Source organism: Ambystoma mexicanum, chromosome 7p (genome assembly GCF_040938575.1).
Source record: "Ambystoma mexicanum isolate Mex_15411 chromosome 7p, UKY_AmexF1_1, whole genome shotgun sequence".
NCBI lineage: Eukaryota > Metazoa > Chordata > Amphibia > Caudata > Ambystomatidae > Ambystoma > Ambystoma mexicanum.
The window spans coordinates 534,437,612-534,450,685 of NC_090939.1; the positions used below are offsets into that span (position 1 = coordinate 534,437,612).

At 44.8% G+C, this 13,074-nt stretch overlaps 1 protein-coding gene across 3 annotated transcripts in view; it reads right to left on the bottom strand.

Moving 5' to 3' along the window:
• MYO16 (myosin XVI) overlaps positions 1–13,074 on the bottom strand; it is a 3,167,675-nt gene that overhangs the window by 2,972,055 nt on the left and 182,546 nt on the right. Inside the window, exon 1 of one of the 3 annotated variants that reach the window (XM_069636566.1) lies at positions 10,310–10,682. The exons of the other annotated variants lie outside the window; for them this stretch is intronic. Within the exon in view, the coding sequence (XP_069492667.1) occupies positions 10,310–10,337 (28 nt within the window). The 5' untranslated portion in view covers positions 10,338–10,682. Of the gene's footprint in view, positions 1–10,309; positions 10,683–13,074 lie in introns of those variants that run through there. 3 annotated transcript variants of the gene reach the window in all.

The following is a 13,074-nucleotide window of genomic DNA, read 5'->3' on the forward strand; positions in this document are numbered from 1 at the left end:
GGGGAGAAAAGAGGAAAGGGCGAGAAGGATGGTGGGAGGGCGGCTAAAGAAGGGTCAGCAAGCACAGATGGAGAGGGGAGAGGAGGGATGAGGGTGGACAGGATGTCCTGGTTTTTTTAATGAAGTGAGAGGCAAGGGCATTGCAAAGAGCCTGGGAGGCAACAGGAGGGGTAGAGACTGCAGCAGGGTTGGCCAGCTCCTTGCAGATTTTAAAGAGTTCGGCCGAGTTGGTAGATGCTGCAGAGACACGAGCTTGAATGTGGACTCTCTTCTTGGTGAGGACAGAGAGTCGGTATTGCCTTTGTAGCAGGCGACAGGCCAGTTTGTCAGAGGATGAACAGGAAGCCCTCCATTTCCTCTCAGCCACCCTACACTTATGTTTAAGTGTAGCTAGGTCAGAGTCATACCAGGAATTGCACTTGGCTTTGGACTTCAAACGGATCCTCATGACAGGGGCAAGAACATCAAAAGTATCAGAAATTGAAGAGTAGAGCAGAAAGAGGTCTGTGTCAGGATGTGAGACAGCCAGAGGGGGACTGGGAGGAGAGAAAGTGGTGGCAAAAGACTCAACTGACACATGCTTCATGGGCCGGATGTCCGAGAAGGTAGGTGGCAGTGTTGGGGTAGGTTCGGCTTGGGGGGAAGAGAGGGAGAGATGAGACAAGAAGAGGGAGTGATCGCTCCGGGAGAGAGGAGTGGTCAGAGGGATGGAGAGGGGGAGGTCAGAGGAGATCAAGACATTGAGTGTGTGCCCTGCAGAGTGAGTCGGGCCAGAGGGGAGGATGGACAGGAAGAGGGAGTGGCAGAGGTCACGGAAGAGTACAGAGGAGGAGCAAGAAGATTCTAAATGTATATTGAGGTCACTGAGGAGGAGGAGTTGAGTGGTAGAGGCCAGGAGGGAGGAGGAGAGGTCTGCTCACTCAGAGAGAAATTAGGTGATTTGACCAGGGTGCCGGTAGATGGTAGCCACAGTAAGAGAATGGGTAGGCGAGAGAGAAAGACTACAGACAAACACATAAACACATGGAGTTAAAATTTCCCTTGCCAAAAGGAACATATCATGATGAGAAAATGAACAAGTGGCGGCAAGACGCAATTATATTAAAAAGGCCTCATGTGCCCAAGGAAATGTAATGTTCACAAATATAAGTGTCTGTTTCTGGAGGCATGACTTTAAGTTTCTACTTCCTGAGAAGGACTCAGTTTCTATTCAGAACACTCAAGCAATGACCAGAAAGGAATTGTATTGGGGCCTGTTCTATGAGATAAGCAATATGATGACCATTAGTCTTGACAGAAGAAAGGCTGATGAGGTCATTGCAGGCTAAGGTCAGGAATGGAGCAGCAGAGACTGGAGCAGAGGCTACGAGGAGAAATCAAACTTAAGTCAACCATTCCATCCTCATACAAATGGTCCACAATACCCTTGGTTTCTCGGAATAGGCACTGGACTGGCTGACATTCTTCCTTACTGACCTCTCTTCCCAAGTTATCCTGGGTACATTCTCCTCTCTTACTTCCCTCTCCACCTGTGGGGTCCCCATGGTTTCTATCCTCTCCCCCTTGCTCTTCAACATCTACCTTGCTCCGCTTGCACGCCTCATCACCTCCTTCTCTTCCAACTTTCAGTGTTACGCAGATGACACCCAGCTCTTTTTCAAACTCCCTGCTGACCCTCCTGCACCCTCCATCATCCCTGACTGCCTATCTGCCAAGCAGTCCTGGTGCACCGCCAATAATCTCTGCCTCAACACCTGTAAAACTGAGATCCTTGCCATCGGAACCCCTGCTCACTCCTTCTTCTCTTCACTCTTGCCTTCCTCTTTGGGCTCTCCGCTTGTGCCCTCTTCTGAAGTCAGAAACCTTGAAGTCATCTTTCGACTCATCTCTCTTCTTCCTCCCTCACTCTCAGGACACTGCCGAGAAGACCCACATTCAGCTCTTCCTTCTCAAAGGAATTCTCCCTTTTCTCACTTTACCCCAGCGGCTCAATGGGACCGAAGCTCATGTTCTCTCTAGGTTTGACTATTGCAATAGTCTCCTCTTGAATCTACCATCATCCACTTTGCGACCCCTCCAGCTAATCCAGAATAGGGCAGCAAGACTTATTGTTGGCCTTAAACCAGGGGACCACATCTCTTCTGCACTAAAAAGTCTGCACTGGCTCCCAGTTGCCGCAAGGATTAAATTCAAATAACTCTGCATCATCCAGAAGGCAGTCTGAGCCCAGGGACCACACTATCTTCAACTTTATATTACTAAATACTCCCTGTCTAGACCACTACGCTCCTCTGGCTCTAACTCTCTGTGTGTAAAGCAGAGGGCAGGTGGTTGTTCACTTTCCTCAGCTGGCTCCCTCCTAAGGAACAGCCTCCCCCTCCCACTGTGCCTTGAGCAAAATCTTCTTAAATTCTGGAAGCTCCTTAAGACTCTCCTCTTTACCTACCCCTTTCAATCTTCTCTCGTCTGCTAATCCCACAGTTGTTTTTGTGATTGGTGTCCTGTGCACTTATGCATTCTCGGGGCCCTGACCTCCCACACCCAATAGGCCCACCTCCTATCTATCTGCACTTGCACTTATACCCACCACCCTGGTGGCTTGCACTTACACATCTCTCGGTTCCAGGAATTGTAGCACTCAACATTCCTAGCACTTCATCTGTGGCTCACCCATGAGCTCAGACTCACAACACTGATCCCCTGCCCTCTACCTTGATGCACTTGCATGTTCTGAATACTCACAAGGCATAGTAGGTTTCTTCCTGTTTTCCTCTTTTCCCCACTGCTCTTATATATTGTGTTTTGAATGCATTTTCCACTCCTGTTCCCTGCCTTGCCCTATGGGCGCTTTGAAACAGTATTTTCTTACTGTATAAGCACCTAGAAAGCAAACAATAAATAAATAAACTGTGAAATGAAAGTCAGGATCTGCATATTTGTTTATAGATTCCCATTAGTTTAAATATGCAATCACAGTTTGTTCATGTTCTCAAGAATCATAAATCGCTCCATAATGGGTCAAGTATCAGTAAAATGCTACTGGACAGGCCTATTTATTGAAGTAGCTCTTATCAAAATGCTAGCTTGGGGACAAGAGTTACATTTCAAAATGTGTTTTAACTCCACAGAAAATGTCACAAAGCAGAGACTCAGGGATGTTGCGCCTAGAAACACTTGTGTATAGGCACATTATAAATGATTTATCATATCATAGATCAGATCATGTGATAACTTAATAAATTTGATATCTTGGTAGAAAATGTCACATTACTAACTATTATAATATTTGCATAACCTGCAAAAAATTGCTGTTTGCACCCGCAACCTCCTGCCGAAATGGGCATTAGTTCATTGTGAGCAGCCTGATTAGAGGAACTCAAAAATATATATGCTTATAGGTTTATGTGTAAAATGTAGAAAGTTGCCACGTAATTACTTTTTAGGTGAACAATTGAAAAGTGTAAAATGAAAATCCAGTGGGTGGATCCATCCTGCCCATCATTCCAACTACATTATTCCAGGGGCCTATTCACAGGGAGGGGCTGGACATTGGGGGTGGAGAGGACCCTAGGGGTCCAATTCAATTTCAGGGCTAATAAGCTAGCACCTCCTAATTTTATTATTTCATTGGTGTGACTTTGAGGTTAAAAAGTGGATTCACAAGTTAGAGAGGGGAGAGCTGCCTAAAATCATCTGGGCGAATACTGAAAGAGGGTTGAAGAATTTGACCTTGCCTGGGAGCTGCCTAAAAACCATCTGTGTTTGACTTGGATTTTGATAGGTAGTTGGATTCCCATCATCAAGATATACAGGTACCACGTTTGTCATGCCCACATTGGAGCAATGTGTATTAGTGTGAGTTGTTCATGTAGTCATTTGTGAATTAATTTGTAGAGAAGTGGATTCAGGGGAAAAGCATAAGCAAATGCCCAGAACAGTTCATCCATGGTACATTCTGTATGAACCCTTTCTCTGGGTAGCAGTATGCAGAATTGAGGTATTTCACATGTTGGGCGTTTGCAACTAGATCCACTGTTGGTGTCCCCATTTCATGAAAATTGTTTGTTTTTATTTCCCACTTGTGGTTTAGTTGAAGCACTGTACTTAGATTGTCTGCTTGGTAGTACTGATCTCCAGGAAAGTGTTGTTCCTGGATGTAAATTCCTCACCTGATGCAACATTGCCATAGGTGTTCTAGTAGAAATAGTGTTCAAGTGTATGTTCCCACCAGCATGTTTATGTATGACACTGTGGTGTTATTGGATATTCTAGTTTGGAAGGATAATAGAACTTCTAGCTTAAAAATAGCACTAACACATTGATGTCTTTTTCTGATTCCATGTTTGACCATGATCATTGAGCAATGAGTTCCTGTCAGTGAACTCCCCAGCCCGCAACTTACACATTTATATGTAGTGTTATGTGTACTAGTGATTTTCTGAAAGGCCTTCCCTTTAAGAGGTGTGATTGTGTCCACCTACGCAGAGTGCTCACTACCTGGTTTGATATACCACCAAGATTGTCCCAGGCACCAACTACTTGAGACCACTGATGTGAGAGCTGCTTCTGGGTTGTGTGCATGTTTAGGCATGCATGTGGAACAATGCATGTGCAGTCGTGTAGAGTATTTCCATGACCTTCCTCACTTATATTTATTTTCCCACCTGATACCTGGGAGTTTGTGTGCCTGCACTCTTTTTTGAAAGATGGGTATGCTAATGATAGCTCTGAGTCTGTTATGCCCCCTAGGAACTGTTGCTTTTGTGATGTTACTAGGGTTGAATTTGTCCCATTGATTGCGAAATCAAGATTGTCTAACAAGTTCACAGTTGCTTGTGTGTTTGCTAGGCACAACTGTAGAGTTTTGCCTGTTATGAGCCAGTCGTCAGGTAGGTGTAAACGGGCATATTCTGATGGCAGAGATGTGCTGCCACCATCACAAGAACATTTACGAATACACATGGTGCTGATGCTATTCCAAAGGTTAGTATTTTGTATTGGTTGTGTTGTGTTTCTACCATGAACGTTAAGAATATTCTGTGATGTGAGAACACATAAATACAAAAGTATGCACCTTTCAAGCATAGTGTGGTCATGTGAATCACTTTTCTGAGTAGAAGAATGGCCTCCTGAAGATTTATCATTCTGAACTTTTGTGGTTCTACATACACACTTGCTGGCCTCGGGTTTAATAATAGTATTTTTGGCTTGTCATTTTTTGGAATTAGAAAATACAGTGATAATATGCCCTTGTTTGCATGTGACTGAGAAACAGGTGTGATGGTGTTCTTTGTGAGTAAGCCTTCAATGTCCTTCTTCAGGAGTTGCCTTTGTTCATGTGGTAGGTGTATGTCTCATGGGGGTAAAGTGTACAGAGACTGTGATAACTCAATGCAGTACCCCTTTGCTACTGTGTCTAACATCGAGTGGTCTGATGTTATGCCCTCCCATGCAGGGTGCATATTTTTTATATGTCCTCCTACTGGAGATGCGTGTGAGGGGACCCTTTATCTGAGGGCTGTTGCTTTGAGGAGGATGATACTCTGCTTTCTTCTATGAATGTCTCTTGTTGGCAATGAGAATGTAGTTTTGCTGAGGCGGAGACCTTCAATATCAACAAGCCCCTTTCTAGGATTGCTGCGCTGGTGGTTGTCTATATGTTGCGGTCCGAAAGGACTGTCTGTTAACTAGGATCCCTCTTGTTTGAAAACTTCTACCTGATATTTGGCCGAGGGTTTTATAGAGTGTGACAGTCCTTTTTTGCTCTTTCTAAAGCATCATTGACTGATTTGAAAAATAATGTAAACTCCTCTACTGGCTTGTCTAAGAGTGTGGTCTTGATTTCTGACTTAAAACCAGTTCCTTGTAGCCAGGTATGTCACTTGATCACGGTCACACCAGTTATTTGTCAGCCTTCAGTTTCTGCTGCTTGTAGACTATTTGTATAATAGCATTGGCTGTCTGTGTCCTTCCTTTAAAATGTTCATGAATGATCCCCATAGTTCCTCTGAGATATAATTACCCACACCCACTGTGGCATCATACTGTGACCTGTTGTCTCTGGCCATGAGAGCTGTAGCATTGGCAACTTTGTGCTATATGCTGCTGAAGTTGCCGACTGCTATCCTGACTAAGGGGTATATGCACATGTTCTCTTTATCTAGAAGGTACTCGGTGAATGCCATTGATAAGCTTGCTCATGTGCGGGCAGGTGCCACCACTAGGGAGTTTGTGATTAACTGTCCCCTGATGTGGATGGGATCAGAGGCACACACTGCATACTTGTTTTATACTATTGGACTCTCTGCCTTAGCAGTGAGTGGTTTTAGTAATTAAGGGTTTATTCTCTTTTTTAATTGAGTAGAGGAATGCCATGAGATACTTGTTCTTTACCGCTAAGACATCCTCAATTAATCTGGGTCTTCATGTGGGTCCTCATTCAGGATCCCAAAGCTCTGAGCCACTCTGGCAATTAGATCTGTGTTGTACTGCAAATGATCCTCAGTAGTGGAGGATGATAATGGTGGTCATCCTTGTTTGAGAAAGCCATGACATAATCACCTGCGTCCACATAGTCATGGGGGTCTAGGTGTGAGCCTGTATCACCTACATCTTCTTTGTAATCATGGAAAAAGTATGTGTTCCCCTGAAAAATAAGCTGCTCCTGATGTGTGGTCTTCTTTGATGGATTTCCTCCCTGAGATGTTGCCTCTTACTATTTTTCTCATAACATTCCATGAAGGAGATCATCCTTAAAGTTTTGCATGGACCACTTGTTCTGATGCTGAGGGGTTTCCTCTGATGCCATCAAAATTGGAAACTACTCTGTCTGTTTTTCGGTTTCAAAGGTTTCAATAAAAAGACTTTCCTCTTCCTCATCCTTCCAGCCATCTTCTGAGTCTGAAATGTCAACTAATGCCTTCTGCTGCATGGATGCAGAAAGTGTTTTCGTCCCCTAAGTAACATCCGCTTTAGCTGGCTTCTCCTATATCGTTGAAAGCGAGGTTTCAATGGGGATTCCCTTCGCCATGTGTTTGCACTTTTGTGGGGTATCGTTGTTCTTTTCGATTGAGGCCTATAGCACTTGACGCCTTTGTGGTAGATATATCTCCCATTTCGGTGACGAGGTTGACCCCTCAATACTTCTTTCTCAACTTCCGTCATATTTATGTTCGTGTTTGTGCTTTGCAGTGTCTTGATATCCAGGGGACTTCTACAAAACTCGTTCTGATGAACTTGGGATCTACTGCAAGGCCTTTCCTACAAGAGCCTTTTTGTTTGGCTTTTGAGGGTCGACTGTGACCCCTGCCTCTGAATACTTGAATTCGAATTCCGTGGTTTTCCTTTTTGACTCGCACTGTGCCGACTCCGTCTGCACGGTGTATGCTGCCCAGTGTTTATGCCTTTGCTGAGTGTTTTTTGGTTTCACTTATTTGTACACCCACAGCTTCCCCGTTGTGGCCATGAGAGAGCAAACTATTGCACACCTTCTCCTGTCGGGGGAATTTGGAGCTGCACTGTGGGCAAAATGTAAATGGTGTGTTTTCCATGTGGGTGTAGGATTCAGCGTGGCCTTGGTATATATAGAAAATGGGAGGGCAATAGGCATTCTCTAAGAGTCCTAAAAATATAAATATATTGTTACCCACACCCTCCCTACTGTACACCTCGATGTTGTTGCAGATGATCTTTATCAGTATTGATCACTGAATCTCTGCATCGACATCTGCATCGTTGCATCGAAAAGATGTCTATTTCTGGAAGCTCCTACCAACCGTTGGTAGAAAAAAATCAATCTGAGGACTTTTTGATGCTTGAAGGATTGTGAGGCCTCTACACGTAGGCTAGGAAGCTCCTACTAACTACGAATGCCCTTTATATTAGGAAGATACTGAGATACAGGCAGATCAATATTGTCTCATGTCTAAAATGCAGAATTTACATCCTGGTGAACTACCCCTTGTGTGCCAGGCTATTATACACGTCTATGCAAAAAGGACGAGCCTACTCGTCCTTGGCACTTATCACTTGGCCAACATAAGTGTGTATTTCAGGCAAAGGCACTTAGCTCCCTTTGCCTAAATTGTAAATGTGTGTAAAATAATTATGTAAAACAAGCAACTCAGAAATTACCTCTTCATTACTATCTCTATTACGTGTTTCAAGTCCCTCTCCCCATCACATACTCATTTCCGTTACGTGGTCATAACATGACCCCACTCACCATACTGTTCGAAATGCCCCTGCCAATAGCGTTGGCATTTGTCCAGGGGTCACCATTGTGTGCCCAGTTATTCAAACCATTGACATGATTTACGATCAAAAACCAAGGTAGAGAAACCATGACCTGGCATTTCAATCAAAGTCTCATGTGCCTAGACTATGCCCATGTATTATCATCAAATGAAATGATCAAGTAATCACACTATTGGCAGATATTGGCATTAAATGTCCAAATACTCCCATCATTGCCAGGTATTGCCATCAAATGTTAAGGAACTTGTGCCATGACAGGTATCACCATTCAAAGCCTTGGTGCTCATGCAATAGCCAGGTCCTTCCATCACATTTCCAAGTACACTTGCCATTGCCATCAAATCCTCAACTAGTTTATCCCTCTTGACTACACCTTTCGGCAATAGGAACAGGGTTGGAAAGACGTGCTACGTTGGAAAGAGTGCAGTGGTTGCTGCACTCTTCTTCAACACAGACGCACTTAGTAAAAGATGGCCGCAAGAGAGGAGTGCAGTGTTAGCACCTTTCTACTGACTCACCCGGGTCCCCAGCTGCTCTGTGTATATCAGGGCGATGGAGCGGAAGGTTGGTCAGGGGCAGGACAAGGACACTTGAGCAAAGCATGCCTGTGCTATCCCTGCCCGGGCAGGCCGCTCACAGAATGAGATAGGGATGCCCACACCTCCTCCTCTTCTCGCTGAATGCAGTAGGGGAGGGCACTGCCTCACTGTTTTCCCAATGCCATGCTTTGTGTGCCACTCACTTATTCGTGGACGCACTATTTCTGCTGAACCCTTGCTGAACCCTTTGCTCTATGCCCCCTCAGGTCCGTGTGGAGTAACATAGAACATGTGTTTTCTTCTTTGCTGGCAGAGGAGAAAGAAAAGAGTCACAACTAAACATGCCCTTAATGAAATGCTTTACTCCTCCTTGGAGCAAGATCTGCACAGTGTCAATTACCGAAAAGAAGCCGAGTGAGACAGATGAAAAGCAGCAATAGACACATTCAGTAGGATCTTTAAACATAATATTATTGAATAATTGATACGAGAGTTTGGCAACAGCTAGGTTTTTGTTAAGGTGTAAAAAGAGCACAGTGTTGCTCTGGGCATAACTGCCAAGCACCATGTGTGCCCCTGTCACCCAGCCCAAGCTTTTCCAATCACCAGTACTTTGCATGCAGTGCCTATTAGTTCCACACTCGGCGTCACACGTTACAATCCCCAGATGACATCTTATTGTTGAATGAAAAACCCGGACCTTGCATAACGTCAGGCATAGCATGCGGCTTCTAGGCAGCGTGCACAACTGATACAACACTAGTATGCATGCATGCACAATATACATATATGATATGTCATCAAAATGTGGTCTCTCCAGCAGAAGGCAATAAAAGCCTCATATAAAGCAATATATAGCATGAACATTATACTCCATACGCACAGCCTGAACTAACAGAATGCTCCAGCCAGCTATCCATGACAGCTTAAGGCCATCTTCAACAGCTGTGCCAGTGAGAAAGCCGACAGTAAACGGCCGTGACGGTGAGAATCAAGGGACGTACGACCCACTTCAGCCGCATCACAAACACTTATCAGTCATTCAGAGTAATTAATATATGCGTATATGTTTCCTACGGGCTATTACGAATGGCATTGGCTGCACTGTGAAGTGGACGAATTCTGGGGGTAGGGGTCATTTGTTCGATGCTTTTTAATGCAGTTACTGTATCTGAAATGCGATAATTCAGACCCCGCTTTAAGCAGCAATTAGAGCTCCTCTGTAATGCACGTGCCAGTTAGTAGGGTGAACGCGCGTCGCGAACCTCGCAAATTATGTATGTTCGTATCTCTAAACAACATGAAAAAGCTTATCACAATTTCAAAGCAGCGTATCAAAAAGAAACAGTTTTCCGGTTCAGTAATGCCAGCGTGCCAGCGTACACGCGCCTAGTGCCGGCTGCCCTGCAGTTCTTTGAACTTGAAAGCATTCTGCGTGCGCGCGAATACTGCGTGGACGCGGAAAGAGGGACTTCACATGGAGAACGACGATACAGCCATAGATCAATACTTACAACATTTGATGAAGTGGTAATGAGACATGCTTTCATCCCAGACTGCTACAGTGCGGTGCCCACAGGTTTCAGCGGTCTCCTCAGCCAAGCACCTGCGCCCTGCATTATTTAGTGCCCTTGCCCGGTATCCGGTGTGGCTCGGGATGCATTATTCAATGCCGCTGCTACACCGGCATGTTGCAGCGCGCGCGGCTTCTGCTCGTCTGTGCTCGGCTGCTGCCTCTGCAGGTAAAGGGAAACCTCGGCGTGCCATGGACCATGTCGGTCGCACGTGCCGCTTTAGCATAGTTGATTGACACTGTCCTTAATCCGGCATGCCCGCAACGGTGTGGAGACACGTTCCACCGGCAAAGTGGCGTGCTGCTGCACTGCGGTTCTCTCTCGCTACTATACCTGCTAGTGGCTTTCCAACAGCCTACAAACGGCGGCAATCTAAGCTTAATGAGGGGGGTTGGATACATCGCTTGTGCACATTGTGCGTGACACGAGGCGCCCGTTGTTCCCACCACTAGTAGCTGAGGGTTTGGGACACTGGTACCAGTGGGCAGAACCCATCACCATTAAATGTTACTAACACCTGGCATACAAAAAAACATTGTTGGCTTGATACCTCTTTCTGTTCCAGGACTGGATTTGCTGAGCTTACATGTGTATTCTGGAACACGAAGTTCTAATTTGTTCAATTATATGTCTAGACATTGTGTCAAGCAGGCACATGGATGTTGGATTATAACCCAGACACGTGACATGGGACGCACCACTCTGAAACGTCATCTAATCTGTAATATGCCAGTCCATGCACCTGCATGCCATTTTCCACAAACCCAAGAAATGATGGCCCGCATCCATCAACTTTTCCATGTCAGGTGTGAACAGCTCGCGGCATCCTCCATTGTGTCCTCTGCGTTCAGGAACTCATAGTTGTGATATTAAACATTCCGACTTGTCACATGCCTTCAGATCCACCATCTGCCAGTGCTGGAATTGAAGTGGAGCACATTTTGCATTCTGGGATTCGTAGTTTCCATTATAAATATAGAATGGCACGCTGTATTGATGAAAGTGTTGGCAGATGGTAACCATTATCACACTGGCCTAGATGGCAGCCGGTCAAGATTTCCCTCAAAATATAAAACATTTGGGACAAAAAAATAATAATAAACAGAACTTGATTATCCACACCTGGGCTGCACACTTCCTTTTAAAACCACATCTCAGGAAATGTAATGCTTGAGTAACTACTTCCGAGGATTACATTAAGCAGGATCTCCTCTGGAAACTTCAGCCTTAGAGTTTACATCTATTCATTAAAGTAATCAATGTGCTTTACTGCGCCTAATATGTACAAACACGCGTTTGCCCCAGTGCCAATACAGTGCACTGTACTCACAAAATTCTGGTAATGAAACCCTCATGAATGATATCTGTGCATTCAAATTCAATACCCTCCCCCCCATGTAGTACCCCATGCAGCTGGTAATGCATGAAGCATCGGCTGCTTGTTTTATACCCGCCTAGCACTACATTCCCACATTCAGCTCATTAACCCTCCTGAGATAGACTTTTTTTTTGGGCCAGCCTTACCAAATCACACTATTAAAAAAGCAATTAAAATATGTGACCAGATTAATGGAATTGGACCGTGTCTCAATGGAGAGGTGACATGATGATAATTAGGTTAAAAGGAGCCGTGAATTGCAGAAGATATTTTTGAGTTTTTTTTTTTTTTTACGAACAGATCTGTGGGCAATTGTTAATGCATTTTCCTAAAACATGATGCAACAAAGGAAGGGATCACAATGTTGATATGTTTTAATATTTATTCTGTTATTTCAAAGCTGCCAAGCGGCCCTATACTATGTGTGATTCCTGCAGGTCACAGCTGCTTGGCCGGTATCACGTTGCCTACGTGTGCCTAGTTGGCCCCGGAAAGGAATGCGGAGAAAAACAACGCTGTCTTTGTTTGCACATTTTAGATAGGGCAGCCAATACCATGAGGCTAGTTTATTGGTGTTGACACAAGTAGAGTAAGGAGAAGATTAGCGGGAGGGAGAAGAGCAGAGCAATGCTTTCAGCAGACAATGGAAACAGGGATAATAGGAGATGGGCCGAAATGAGTGGAGGACTGACATCTACATAGTTAGAGCCAAAATACAGAAGGAATGGTCGTTCACTGTGGCCAGCAGGAAGCGGAGGTGGCTAAGAGGAGGGTGCTGGAGGTTTTGGGGGCCTTGGAGTAAAATATCAGGGCAAGTTGACAGTGTGTATGGTGATGTGGCAAAAAAATGTGGGTGACAGAATTACCAGCACACTTACCACAGTGCTATAATTCGAGTTTGGAGGGAAGGTTTTGGAAAAACCTCCACCTGCTGGGCGATGGTCACTTTTACATCTCGGCTCACCTCATATTCCCTGGTATATGTATGTAGGCTCTTGTACTGTAACCTTGTGTCTAGTGCCTAGACCCATGCCGATGGTTACACATCGCTACGTGCAAGGTTGCACATTGTTCATAATGTAATGTATATTTGCTTCTCTGTACATTTGCACCCACATAGTTGGAAATGGATGAGATCAGTAAGGTTCACGTTTGTAAATAATAATGCGGTGTCCGAAAAGGTCCAAGAAGCCAACATCATCACTTTAATTTACTCTAATACTTTGTACCACGCAAACCATGCACCCGTAGGCTTAAGGGCACCGAAACAACAAACACCCACAATGAGTGAACAGATAATGACCGAGCAGAGCATAGAGACAATTTC